Genomic DNA, 14,347 nt, shown 5'->3' on the forward strand with positions numbered 1-14,347 from the left:
ATAAGACCTCTGCAAATGACCTTGGCAATGTGGTTGACATGTCGTCTTGCAAGTGGATGTCAAGGGCAGCACATGACTCTTGAGATCCATGCTTTGCACTCCGCTGGACGTCCACAGGCACACTTAAATCGGGGAAATTTTCTTCTCTTCTGGGCCACAAAATGTCGGCAAATTTCTGTATAGAAAACTGCACTGAATAGAATTGTATAATGGCCATGCGTAGGAGGTCCACCAGAAGTATGGATTTCGACCTATGCCTCCACATTTTGAAGGGTGGCGAACTCGTATTAGGACTCAGTGTGATGGCATTCGGCTTACCATTCGGTGGTCAGTGATTGGGAAGTATCCTTCCCTGCCAGTATGCGTCCCACTGCGTCGACGCGCCTTCCTCGTAGACAAATCGAACAGCTTCAAGACCTCAACATCATTTTCATAACAGCAGCTCGAACCATATATTATTTCAAGTGTATGATGAGTTGTGCACCAGTTACCGATGATCAGCAAGCGTTCATACAAAGAAAATAAATAATTTGCAGCATATCACAAAGGTTCTTTTATCATGACCCACAGCGCTTAGGAATAAAAAATATAACTAAAGCAGATGGGATAACTATTGTGGAGGCCGAAGGAATGACAGAGGCGGTTAGGTGGCGAGCGCAGAACGGGGCTTATTTTCACAGACACAGAACTATGTGTAGGCAGCTTGTCTGAGGACGTCACACATAACAAACCAATCACCTTGGACACGTGTCCATACACCACGTCATGTCATCTCTTTTCTTTAAAGATGCATTTTCTGCACTGGCCTTCGTTGTCGTGTAGACCTCCCCAATGCCGGTGGAGGAGAGAGACTTGTAGCTTGCTCAGCAGGCGGCGATGTCATAGGTACTCGTACTGCTTCGTTGTGCCCAGGGGATTCTGGGATGCGTTTTTCACCATGCGGTGAGGCCCGACAATCTGTGCTGCCTGGGCTGCACTGAGAAGAGTCATGGGCTTCAGTCTTTAGTTCCCTAAGCGCCAAAGATGCCCGGTGGCGAATGTGGTCGAAATGACACCGGGGTGGGCACTCTGGAGTGTCAACCGTCACCAGCAGAGAGTCCTCAAGGCAATTTGATGACACCTGGACACCACCTCGTCCCCTGTGCAACGTTGCGCACCCACTCTGGATCCTCGCACTGGAATCTGGATAGCTGTGCAGAACTGAGATGTTAACGGCAGACATGCGTCTAACCGTGAGCGAACTTGGTAACCAAGCATCTTTGCATAGGGTAACTTTCCGCACGGCAAGGGGGGTACGTCCGTAGCCGAGTAGCACCCTCGCTAGTTTCGTCTCGAGGTCACTCAGAGCCGACAGCTTGGAAAGGCCGTCGGTTATGGTACTAACAGCGCACTCCGCAAGGCCATTGGGCGTGGATGATACGGCGCGCTGCGCAAGTACGTAATGTTGTTGTCAAGGATGAATTTGGAATACTGCAGGCTTGCAAATTGAGGCCCGTTATCTGGCTTGACTGCGTGCGGCAAGCCAAGATGAGTAAATAATTCGCGAAGACGCGCGATTGTGACTTCAGTTGTCGACGACCGGACAGGGAGTGCCTCGATTCGACGACTATCAGCAACATACGTCCGTCAATTGGCCCGGCGTAATCGATTTGAAGCCGTGACCACTTGGTTGCCGTTTCTGGCCAACTGACTGGAGCCTCGCGTGCCTTGCGCGTGCGCACAGGGGATGCAGGAACGCGACAGATTTTCAATCTCATCGTCCAAACGAGGCCACCAGAACAGGGTCCCAGCCAACCTTTTCATGGCAGATGCACCTTGACAAGACTGATGCAGCATCGTCAGCATGGGGGACTGAGCTTTGCGAGGCATGAGAATCCGATGGCCCTAGTAGAGCAGGTCGTTAGCGCTCGACAACTTTAGTCGCCTGCAAAAATACGGCTGAAGATGACTGCGACACGGCAAAAGACGTTGCGGCCATCCATGAACCACAGAGTTTCGTACAATACAGAGATCTTCATCTGCGTTCGTTAGTGCCCGTAAGGTACTTGCCGGTACGTAAGAGCTGTCAATGCTTTCAGTCAAGAGCGAGTGCTCTAGTAATGCTCCCTAGTGAGAGACATCTGGGGTCGGCCCGGGCAAACGGCTGAGTGCGTCGGCACTGGCATTTTGCTTCCCAGTCCTATATTGAATGCTGTCGCGATACTGGCTTAGGAATAGCGCCCATCTTTGCACACGTGCTGACGCCATTGGAGTCACCGGTCGATCTTCTCGTAGAAGTCTCACTAGCGGTTGATGGTCCGTTACCAGCACAAACTCCCGGCCAGCAGATAGTCTCTAAACGTCGTTACTCCGAAAACTAGGGCTAGAACCTCTCTCTCTCTCGAGCTGTGAATAGTTCCGCTCGGCGGGAGTTAGTTTGCGTAAACGGAAAGCAATGGGCTTCTCCATATTCCCCACGTGATGAGAGATTACTCTGCTCCTACACCCGATGGTGACGTATCGCATTCCAACAGCACTGGTTTGTTGGGGACGAAAAATGTCAGTGCTGGTTAGCTCAGAAGAATAGACTTAGCTTGATGGTAAACGGTTTCCTGTGGGGTTACCCACTGATATTTCTGATATTTTTGAAACAGTCGATACAACGAAGCCAGCACTGTACGCGTGTTTGGCAGAAACCGGTGGTAGTAAGACAGCAGGCCCATAAACGAGCGTAATTGACACACATTTGTCTGCCGTGGTGAATTGCGTATCGCAGCTAGGTAGCGGATGCAAGCAATCCTTGTCGATGTGACGGCCCAAGTACACGATTGAGTTTTTGCGGAGATGCATTTGTCTGCGTTCAGCTTAACACCATTTTCTTGTAGCCTGCGCAGAACGTCCCGGACGGTCAAGTCATCACCTTCTTACCGTTTGGCTACCAAAACATTGCCTAAGTACACTTGCGTGGCAGGAAGGCCTATCAAGATGGTCTCCATGCGCTCTGAAAAATTGCGGGAACCGAAGCAACTCTAAAAAGAATCGGGTTGTAGCAAAACAACCCTTTTGACAGTTGAATACGGCCAGGTTTTTCACTTCTACATCGAACGGAAGTTGATCGCAGGTGTAGATCCAGTGTGGTGAACAAGGATTCCCCCTGAAGTGACGCAAAAATGTCCTCTATGTTTGGCAGTGGGTACTGCTCGGTTATGCAAGCTGCATTTACGGTAATTTTGGAATCTCCACATATGCGGATGGATCCGTCGTTCTTCAAAACTGGCACGATTGGTGCTGCCCATTCAGAATGTGTAATTGGTGATAGAAATCCTTCTTTTACTAAGTGGTCCAATTCTGCTTCCACTTTATCACGAAGGGCGTAATGTATCGTGAGCGCTTTGTGGAACTTTGGTTGCGCACCCTCCCTTAGGTGGAATTTCACAGGTGGCCCCTGACTGCAACCTAGGCCCTGTTTAAAAATGTTCGAAAAAGCATCAAGGCGTCTGTCTGAGATTCCTGTAGGGGATTCTACTATAGCAAGGAAGCTAGACGGCAACGCTTGGATTAAGTCCTTTCCGCAAAGGCTAGGGCCCGAGCAGCCTATAACAATCAGGGTAGCAGGCACAGTCTTCCCCGTGAAGTGCGCTTTCAGATGAAGTTTCCACAAAATGGGCAGCTTTCCCAGGTAGCAGCTGAGTTGTGGGCACTTTAGCAAACGCGGCCAGCTCAGCCGATGCTTTAGATATACCTCTCTCGGGATGATGCAAAACGGCGATACCGTATCAATTACGTTCAGGGAGGTGCCACCCCACCGAATCATTTTAAGCAATGCCGACGGCAGAAAATGCTTTTCGTCTGGTGTAAAGACGGTTGAAATATCGCTTATCTCAGGTACAGACAGCGCGCTGTCCGGTTCAACGACGCAAGCATCTCCGTCACGCCGACTGCGTCCGGGCCGAACGCGTGGTTGTGAGTGGCACTTTACAGCGAAATGGTCAGTCTTGCCACAACCAAAGCATTGCTCTCTCTTGTGCAAACACTCGTTTGCGTCATGGTTGCGGTTTCCGCAACGTGCGCACTCAAATTGAGCTCTCATCTTATCTTCGCCCCGGTTTTTATTTTCCCACTACTGACCACCGAGACTGCACTCACTGTCTCATTATCATACGCTGCTATAGCGGTGACTTTATTTGCGGCTGCTTGTGCTGCCGTGGCAATAGTTACGGCTTCGGCTAGTGTAAGAGTGGTCTTTGCGAGCACAGTCTGTTGGAAGGCGTGATCTGGGATCCCACATACAGCACGGTAAGGTCGCATACGGTCAAGGATGATGCCAAAATTACTCATCAGCAATATTGCGGCGCTGAACGACATAATCTCGGAGGGATTCGTTGGCTGCTTGGCTTCTAGAAAATAACTTGTAACTTGAGCCAATTTCGTTGCACCTTGGCGCGTAATGTTCGTTAAGAAACGCAACTGCTCCTTTGTAGCTTAACTCATTTACGTTTCGTGGAACGCAGCCTCCGGCCAGAACACCAATTGTCGCCTTTGACAGTGCAGACACCAAGAGTGCCCTTTTTTATCTTCTGCCTTAGCATCGTTCTTTTTATTGGAAATGCTAACAGAATATATAGGGTGCAAAAAAATTATTCTCTTCTTTGCGCTACGTTTCCTAAAATGCATTAGAATCGTTCGCTTCCAACAGTGCTTCCAGGCGAGCAAAAAAAAAATGCCTCGCTTGGATTTCGTCGAAACTTGAGAAGCCGATGTTCACAGCCATGGCCATGACCGTAAACGCGCCGTCGCCGGAGGAACACCCAATCCCGCAGGGCCGTACCTCTCGTCGCCACTGTTGTGGCGGCAGAGTGACAGAGCCGGTTAGGTGGCGAACGCAGAACGGAGTTTATTTTCACAGACACAGAACTATATGTAGGCAGCTTGCCTGATGACATCACAAAAACGAAACCAATCACGTTGTCCATACACCACGTCATGCCATTCTGTGGGTGGAGATGCGCGTAAGTTTTGTTTTTTGCGCCTTTCCATATCTTGAAATGTTTCAGTTGTCATCTCGTCGACGGTATTGCCCTATTACGGTGCCTTTTCAGTGCAGCGCCGTTTATGTCGGCCGCACTGAGTTCTGTGAAATCCAAGGAACTCCGCGACGTAGACGGTATTTTTCTGTAGGGAGTGAATTATAGCTTGTCGTTAGTCTGATATGTATAGCACTATCCTCGTCATACAGATATCCCATTTTGTATTGGCAGCAGAATGACAAATCTCTGGAGTCAGTGAAAAGTATGTTCCCCAAGGGGGAACAGCGCAAGCTACACACGCACAAAAAGGGGAGGACGAAACACACAAAGCGCTGACTTACAACTGAAGATTTACTGCAGACACGTCGGTAAATATACAGTAGCATCAAGGGATATAACCGCAACCGCTGTTCCCGCTTGCGATGAACCAACTAGCCCGTAACGTTTTGTTCATGTTCCCCAAAGAGGTCACTATGCAAGTTGACCCTTCGGTGCACTTTGTGCGCAAGCGTTTTCAAGGGCTATCATCAGAGGTCTTGGCGCTTGTATTTTTAATGGCTCTTCCTCGCTCGCCGTCTTAGAACACTACCCACAGCTTTTTGATGATATACTGTTCTTTATTCCGCAATGCGACCAAATCATAGATTTTAGTCCATGCCTATGCGTGTATATATAGATAAATATATATATATATATATATATATATATATATATATATATATATATATATATATATATATATATACCGGAGGTCGTGGGTTCGGTTCCCGCCATCGGCACGTTGTTTTTTCTTCTACTTTGTGTTTAATTATATATCCCCTAAACAGATCACGTTACTAATTCCTGTGATTATCCAAGCAAACATAAAAAGTACCATCCCCAACGCTTTCCTTGGCCTCGCCGACTGTTGGCTTCTTTCCTTCACACATATATATATATATATATATATATATATATATATATATATATATATATATATATCAAGGGGAAATGAGGGTGCTCGTTATAATACATGAAGGAAAGAAGCCAACAGTCGGCGAGGCCAAGGAAAGCGTTGGGGATGGTATCTTTATGTCATTTTTTTTTAATGTTTACTTCGATAACCACAGAAATTAGTAATGTAATCTGTTTAGGGGAAATATAATTAGACACAAAGTAGAAGAAAAAACAACGTGCCGATGGTGGGATCCGAACCCACGACCTCCGAATAACGCGTCCGGTGCTCTTCCAACTGAGCTACATCGGCCGCTGTCTCCCCTGCTACTTTCTTGGGTATTTATGTTGTCTGTATACGAACCTTTAGAGTGTTCACCAGCGCCACCCTCAGCCATAGCGGCGGACGTGGGACGTCCTTTTGTTACCGCCTGTGTCACGTAGAACGTGATCAAGAGCGAGGGCGAAAGCTGTGCTAGAACCCTCTTACGCTACCTATGGCTTCAAGACTGCCAGAACCGAGACCCTCGTAAGCTACAAGCAGATCAATCAAGGGGAAATGAGGGTGCTCGTTATAATACATGAAGGAAAGAAGCCAACAGTCGGCGAGGCCAAGGAAAACCCCTTAACAGATTACATTACTAATTTCTGTGATTATCTAAGTAAACATTAAAAAAAAACGACATAAAGTACCATCCCCAACGCTTTCCTTGGCCTCGCCGACTGTTGGCTTCTTTCCTTCATATATATGTATAGAATATATATATATATATATATATATATATATATATATATATATGGAATATATTTTTTCCCTCAGTATTGTGTTTGTCGTCGATTTTGGTATCCAGGAAATATATTGTAACCCCGTTCAAACCCAATGATTCTCATCGGATGTTGACTTTTTCATTCCTACTAGGCCTGATACGGACAAATGAAAAGACAGCGATGGAACTTGTCGTCGAAAGCATCGTGAGACATGAGGAATACAACAGCAGCAGCTGGACATACCTCAATGACATAGCCCTCATAAAATTAAAGGACGCCATTGTGTTCGAGAGGGCAGTACGACCCATCTGCCTGCCGCCTCCTGAAGGTATTGTGAACTTTCATAATAAATTTCAAAATAATATTTACCACTGGTAGACGTGTTTAAACAGCTATAAGTATAGAGATAATAGACTGTAGCACCTTGCCTCACACCTCTTCGGTATGAACGAGAGGAACGGAACCTGACCGCTCCCGGCATCTGCCCCTGCTGCTGTGGCTACCCCTACCTGGACCACCACCAGCCGCAAGCGCGATCCCCAGCTCTTTGGCGGCCTTCGCGGTGGCAATGTCGAAGACTAGCTTGATAATTACAACAGAGTGAGTTCGTTCAGCCGCTGGGATGACTCCCACAAGCTATTCAACGTTGTCATCTACTTAACGCACGTAGCAAAAACGTGGTTTCATAGTCACGAGGACAATATCTTTGGTTAACATTTCACCCAGCACTGCTACCACTTGTGAGCCACCGCTTGAACAAACGTCTTTATTCCAGCCAGAATCTGGAACGCTGCGCGTGATCTTGCGAACACCGGTGAATGATGACGATGCTGCGCATGTACAGGTGACAGAGGTGAAAGTTTTGGCACCAAGCTCTATATATATATAAGCTCTCTCTCTCTATATATATATATATATATATATATATATATATATATATATATAGGGAGAGAGAGAGAGCTTGGTGCCAATACTTTCACCTCTGTCACCTGTACATGAGCAGCATCGTCATCATTCACCGGTGTTCGCTAGATCACGCTCAGCGTTCCAGATTATATATATATATATATATATATATATATATATATATATATATATATATATATATGCATTGGAACGTGGTGGTGACAAGGTCGATGACACAAATGAAGTGTCTTGGAGTGCAGTTAAGAAACTTTATTGAGCTGACTTGAGCCCGCAAAAATAACTAAGCAACTCGGCGGCGTCGATATCAATAAACGTGCCCTTCGATCGTCGAACTAAAAATTCCTCTTACACTTGTCAGCAGTCAGTTTAAAGGTGGCGAGGGAAGCTGTAAGCGGTGGTAGCATGACCTGAAACATTGTAGAAACGCGCGCGAGCGGCTGGAAACTTCGAGATACGTCCTGATGCATATTTCTCGACAAAGAAAATGATAAAGCGTCGTCTCGTGACAACGAGCATGAACAAACACGGAATACAGAATCGGTAAGCGCGCTAGAATCATAGCCAGCTGCTGTCGAATAAGAACAAATAAAGATTTAAATATTTCGCTGCATTGCTCCCCCTTAAAAACCATCGCCTCGGTGTTCCAAAATAAACAGGCATGAACTAAATTAAACATTGCGAAGCAAACATGAATAACCTTTAGCGCGCGTAATATGGCTTAAGGCGTACAACATGCACAATTTCTGGGTGCACTTGGAGATGCTGTCGCGCCGTCGGAAACAACCACGTAGTCCAATTGTCGTAGTCCGCGAAGCACCTTGTACGGGCCGACGTATCGGTGTTAAAACTTTTCGCTCAGTCCGCGGCGGCGAATCGGCGTCCAAACCGAGACTTGATCTCCCGGCTTGTGCTCAGCATCGCGTCGTCGTAAGTTGTAACGTCGAGCGTCGGTTCGTTGCTGATTTTTAATGCGCATTCGGGCGAGTCATCGGGCGTCCTCTGCACGTTAAAGGTAGGCGTTGATGTCCAGGTTCTCCTCGTCAGTTACGTGCGGCAGCATTGAGTCGAGCGTCATCGTGGGCTACCTGCCGTAGACAAGGCTGAACGGGGTCGACCTGGGTGTCTCCTGGACGGTGGTATTATAAGTGAAGATGACGTACGGAAGAATGGCGTTCCATGTCTTGTTTTCGGGATCGGCGTACGTACATTGCAATGTCCGCAATAGTTTTGCTCAGACGCTTTGTAAGTCCATTTGCCTGAGGATTGTACGCAGTAGTTCGTCGATGGCTTATATGACTGTTTTCTAGGATCGCTTGCGTCAACTCTGCTGTAAATGTCGTTCCCCGGTCTGTGATGAGTACATCTGGGGCGCCGTGTCACAAGACACATTGTTCGACAAACAACTCCGCAGTACCATTGGGCAGTGCTTTTGCTTCGGCGTAGCGACTAAGGTAGTCGATGGCCACGATGATTCACTTGTTACCCGCTGATGAAGATGGAAAGGGACCGAGGAGATCATACATAATAAGTTTAAAGGGCAACGTTGGGGGTGTATCGGACTCCGTAACCCAGCTGGTATTCTCGGCGGTGTCTTGCGTCGCTGGCACTAACGGCACGTTTTACGTAGTGGGCGACGTCAGAAGGTAGTCGTGGACAGTAGTACTTCTGGATTCGATGCAACGTGCGGGCAAACCCGAGATGCCGTGCTGTTGGCTTGTTGTGTAACGCATGAAGAATTTCCCGCCTGAGGCTTTTAGGCACGACAAGAAGCTTCGAGTTGTTGTTGGGAGCGAAGTTCTTCTTTACGAGGACGTCATTGCTTAAGGCGAACGACGAAAAGTAGGCCGAAACACAGCAGGTGGGGAAGCGGTATCGCCTTCCAACTAATGCGATAGGATTTTCAGTTGAGGATCTGATTGCTGCTATTGTGCAAAACTGTTGGCACAATCACGTCTTTCGGGGGAGCGTCGACGGGAGCGCGGGATGAGCAGTCTGCGTCGGATTCCTTGTTGCCCGACTTATAGATTATAGTCGCAAGAAATTCTTGAAGTCGTAGGCTACATCTACCAAGGCGGCCGGAGGGGCCTTTCATGTTATCCAGCCAGCAGAGCGCGTGGTGGTGACTTACAACCTTGAATGGTCGGCCGTATAGGTATGGACGGAACCTAGAAGTGGCCGCGATGATCGGGAGGCACTCCTCGGTCGTCCAGTAATTTACTTCAGCTTTTGTGAGGGACCTGCTAGCGTAGGCGATTACTTTCTCCTGTCCGGCACTCTTCTGGACGCGAACGGCTCCTAGGCCCACACTGCTCGCGTCGGTATGAATTTCGGTCTGGGCGTTTTCATGAAAGTGGCCAAGAACAGGAGGGCACTTCAGGTGACGCCTAAATTCGTCGAAGCCTTCTCCTTGTGGCGCTTCCCATTTAAAAGGTACGTCAGCCTTTGTAAGCTGCGTCAACGGTTCGCCGATGCGCGACACGTTTCTGACAAATCGTCGATAATAAGCGCACAGCGCAAGGTATCTGCGCGCAGCTTTCAATGTCGGCAGGCGGTGGAAGTTGTGCAATTTTAGCTATTTTCTCCGGGTCTGTGCGAACGCCATCTTTGCTAAGGATGTCACCTCGGATCCGCAATTCCTCGTAGGCGAAGTGGCATTTCTCTCGTTTTAACGTTAGTCCCGATGACTTGCTAGCATCCAGCACTGCCCGCAGCCGTTTTAGGTAGTCTCCAAAATTTGACGAGAAGACAACGACATCGTCCAAGTATACCAAACTAATCGTCCACTTCAAACCAGCCAGGACGGTGTTCATTACTCGTTGAAACGTGGCTAGTGCGGAGCAGAGGCCAAAAGGCATTACCTCGAACTCGAATAGGCCGTCCGGTGTGATGCATGTGGTCTTCTCCCGATCTTTTTCTTCGACCTCAATTTGCCAAAAGCTGCTCTTCAGGTCCATCGATGAGAAGTGCCTTGCGTTGCAGAGGCGGTCCAGTGTGTCATCGATGCGAGGGAGAGGGTACTCAGCCCTCTGTGTTATACTGTTTAATCGGCGGTAATCGGCACAGAAATGAAGTGCCCCGTCGTTCTTCACCAAAACGACTGGTGCCGCCCAGGGGCTCTTCGATGGGTGGATCACGTCGTCGTGAAGCAGTTCCTCAACTTGATCTCTTATGGCCTCGCGTTCTCGGGGCGATACACGGTAGAGGCTTTGACGTAGCGGTCGAGTGTTTTCTTCCGTGATGATGCTGTGCTGTACCACCGGACTTCAGTACAGTTACTTGTTGGGCTAGTTGGTATTCTAAATGTAAGGACATAGTTTTCAGCGCAAGGGCACGCGGCCGAAGGAAAGAAGAAGAAGGAAGGCTATAGTGACGAACACAGCGTCCCTATAGTCTTCCTTCTTCTTTTCTTTGGGCGCGTGCCTTTGCGCTCAAAAATATGTCCTTAAATGTACCAACGCAGTTTGCCGTACCTTCGGCACTGAAGAAAAACACTCTCTGTAGCCTTCAAGCAGAGCGCGAATCCTGTCTTGTCTGTCTTGGGGTAGAGCTGCGTTATGTCGAACGTGGGCTGCTTTGCTCGGTTGGGTGCACCGTCTCCAGTTTAGCTGGGGAGGGCGAAAATATTTCGGGTGTCCACTACTTCGTCTAGGAAAGCGATCAGCGTGCCCTTGTTCAGGAGCCGATATTCTTCGGTGAAGTTCGTCACCAGCACGTGAGTTTGTCCATGACAGAAATGGGCGATGCCTCTTGCAATTCCCAGCCCACGCTCCAAGAGCAACTGAGTGTTTCCTTCGACGATGCCTTCGGCGGTTTAAATATCTGCGTTGCCCACGCAGACGATGACGCTTGTTCGGAGCAGCGGGGTAAAGTCTCCTTCGAGGACATTTAGAGAAATGCGTTGTTTCGAAGTCGTTGTAGTAGGTGTGGCTTTTTCCGCCGACAATTTGATGAGCTTGGATCGGATGTCGATGATTGCTCTATAATAATTTAGGAAGTAGATGACCAAAATTAGGTCGCGCGAGCATTGCTGTCGGAGGACGAAGCTGGTAGGGTGGGTACACCAGTGGATAAAAGTGGTATACTCCACGCGCTGCGAGAAAACTGCCCGCCAGGTTTTTTCAACAGAGACGCAGTTATTTTTGAGGTATCATAACGTACCCTTCTTGATATGCTTGCCATATTGTCCAAGCAAATTTCGTGCCACATGTTTATACTGAAATAATGCAAGCTTTGCGGTTCGCGTGGAGTATACCACTTTGTCCACGGGTGTACGTCATTGCACTGTAACCCTTGCAGTGCATCGCCCAGGCGGCGTAATAAGGTTACCGCTAGCGGTACGCATCAGCGGGTCATCCCAAGTGGTCGTCACCTTCTTTTGCTGGGCGGCGAACGCTCCACTGATGATAGAGTAGTCAGCTCCGGTGTCCACAAAGGCAGTAACCGTGCGACCATCGACAGCAACAGCAAGGTCACTTGTTTGTGCCCTCGTATTGCATATTGGCTTCAGTGTTCGGTCTCTACTCCCTCGTTTGCTCAGGTCGCGGCCAGGGCATACTGTTGTCCCTTCACTGGGCGTCGGTTGTAGTTTAACGTGTGGTCGCGTGGTCGTCGATGTCTTCGTCGTGCGTAGTGGCGGAATATTGGATGATGCATCGTCATTCGTAGTCGGCGATAGAGCATCTTCATTAGTTCGTCGCTTAGCAACCTCACATCAAAAGGTTGCTGTCTTTAGTTTCCCCTGAGGGTGCTAGGGGACCGTCCTTGCACGCAACCGCGGTCCAGCGACGCAAAACGGGAATTGTACGGCGATGGGGAGCGTGACAGACGTCTTGGCGACGCATGCTTTCCGCTGCGCAGGAAGTCGTCGATTTCCTGTGGTCCCTCGCCAGGACAGGGTCATGGGGCATCGACGGCGAAACCACGGAGGCAAATCCGCCTGTACGGGCAGTAACGGAGGATGTGTCCTGCCCCACCACAATGGAAGCAGAGCGATCGGTTGTAAGACGTCCTCCAGGTGTCGCATTTCCCGGAGCTTGGAGATTGTTGGTAGACTTGGCGGGCGGGGGCCAAGGGGCGGCTTTCGGGAGCAGGATGATAGCGACGAGGGCTGGGGAGGTCGCGTCGGGGTGCAGGACGACGTAATGCAGCAGCATAGTTCATCGCTGTTGCCTCTTGCACTGGAGCCGTCGGAGCAGTCGCTTGAGGAACGCCCAGTGCCTGCTAGACGTCTTGATGGCCGACGTCCAGGAGAGTTACCATCTGGAGTTCTTGCGATGATGGCAGCAATCGGCAGAGGTTCTCTTGCAAGATCTCCCGGATGAGGTCCCGAAGGTTCTCTCCGCTTGCAGATGTGCTGGAGTAGTGGCTTGAGTAGTCCAGTTGATCTGGTCGCTCGTAGTGGTGCATCAGAGTGTCCAACGTCTTGGTGGTTGATGCTTCTGTTTCAAATTCGTCGCGGTTTTTGGTGGATTTCGAACAGGACCTGCAAAAGGTGACTCTTTAACGCCTCGCATTAAAAATTTCACTTTCTCACCTTCGGTCATGTTAGGATCGGCGCGGCGAAAGAGGCGCTTCATCATCTCAACGTACGCCAGGACAAGCTCGTTAGAGAGTTAAGCCTTTATTTAAAAAGTTCCTGGGCTCTTTCCTTTTGGATGACGCTTGAAAAGGCAGTCAAAAACTCTTTCTTGAAAATCTCCCAATCCTTCAAAGCTGCCTCATCATTTTCTAACCATATTCGGCAGACCTTTCAAGAAAACACCAGACTTGCTTGAGCTTCGTTTCTTTGTTCCAGGTATTGAAAGTTGCCGCGCGTTCGAACAGGTCGAGCCAGTCTTCCACATCCTCGTCCGGTCGTCGATGGAAGCAGGGCGGCTCGCGGGATTGGACGAAAACACCCGGTGCTGTAGGCTGGGCCACTGTCAGCGTTGATGCCTTTCGAGATCGAACGGGGTCCGGCAGCAGACCGTGTTCGGGTTGGACCCCTGAAGACGGCAGCTGGTTGGCTAGCGTATTGGCTGGTCCCCCAAGATAACAGGAACAGGGCTGGTGTCTTGGCTTGAAGTGGTAAACCGGGACTCGAAGGGCAGCATCTCCACCAGATTTCACGTGGTGGTGACAAGGTCGATGACACAAATGAAGTCTTGGAGTGCAGTGAAGAAACTGTATTGGGCAGACATGGGCCCGCAAAAATAACTAAGCAACTAGGCGGCGGCATAGCAATAAACGTGCTCGTCGATCGTCGAACTAAGAATGCCCGTTATATTTGTAAACACTGAATGTAAAGGCGGCGAGGAAAGATCTAGACAAAGTCACAAACGGTGCTAGCATGACCCGGAACATTGTAGAAACACACGGAAGGGGCCTGGAGTTTTCTAGACACGTCCCGAAGCGTCTTTCGCAAAAAAAGATGATAAAGCGACGTCTGGCTCAACGAGCATGGGCAAACACGGAATACATAATCGATAAGTGCGCTATAATCACAATGATAAGGCCGCATGCCAGCGGCTTTCGAATAAGGACAAATAAAGATTTAAATATTACGCGGCAATATATTGTCACAGAAGCCAGTGAAACTGGTTCAGCAGGTTTACTTAGGACTAAGTAAAAGCACCGGCAAGATCAGGCACGGAACCGACTGGCGGGCGAGCACCGAGAGCGAAGAAGACGAGCGCGTGCCAGTCTCCCGAGCTCGCCACATGGCGGCGCCAGTA

The 14,347-nt window shown here is 49.1% G+C and overlaps 1 protein-coding gene across 3 annotated transcripts in view; it reads left to right on the forward strand.

Annotated features, from left to right (window-relative positions):
* Nucleotides 1-14,347, forward strand: part of LOC146210046 (complement factor B-like) — a 455,586-nt gene that overhangs the window by 356,440 nt on the left and 84,799 nt on the right. For all 3 annotated transcript variants that reach the window (XM_084606869.1, XM_084606879.1, XM_084606887.1), the window contains one exon: nucleotides 6,859-7,035. In XM_084606869.1, the coding sequence (XP_084462995.1) occupies nucleotides 6,859-7,035 (177 nt within the window). The remainder of the gene's footprint in view (nucleotides 1-6,858; nucleotides 7,036-14,347) is intronic.

This window comes from Amblyomma maculatum, chromosome 1, assembly GCF_055883805.1.
Source record: "Amblyomma maculatum isolate TAMU_Amacu chromosome 1, ASM5588380v1, whole genome shotgun sequence".
Classification (NCBI taxonomy): domain Eukaryota; kingdom Metazoa; phylum Arthropoda; class Arachnida; order Ixodida; family Ixodidae; genus Amblyomma; species Amblyomma maculatum.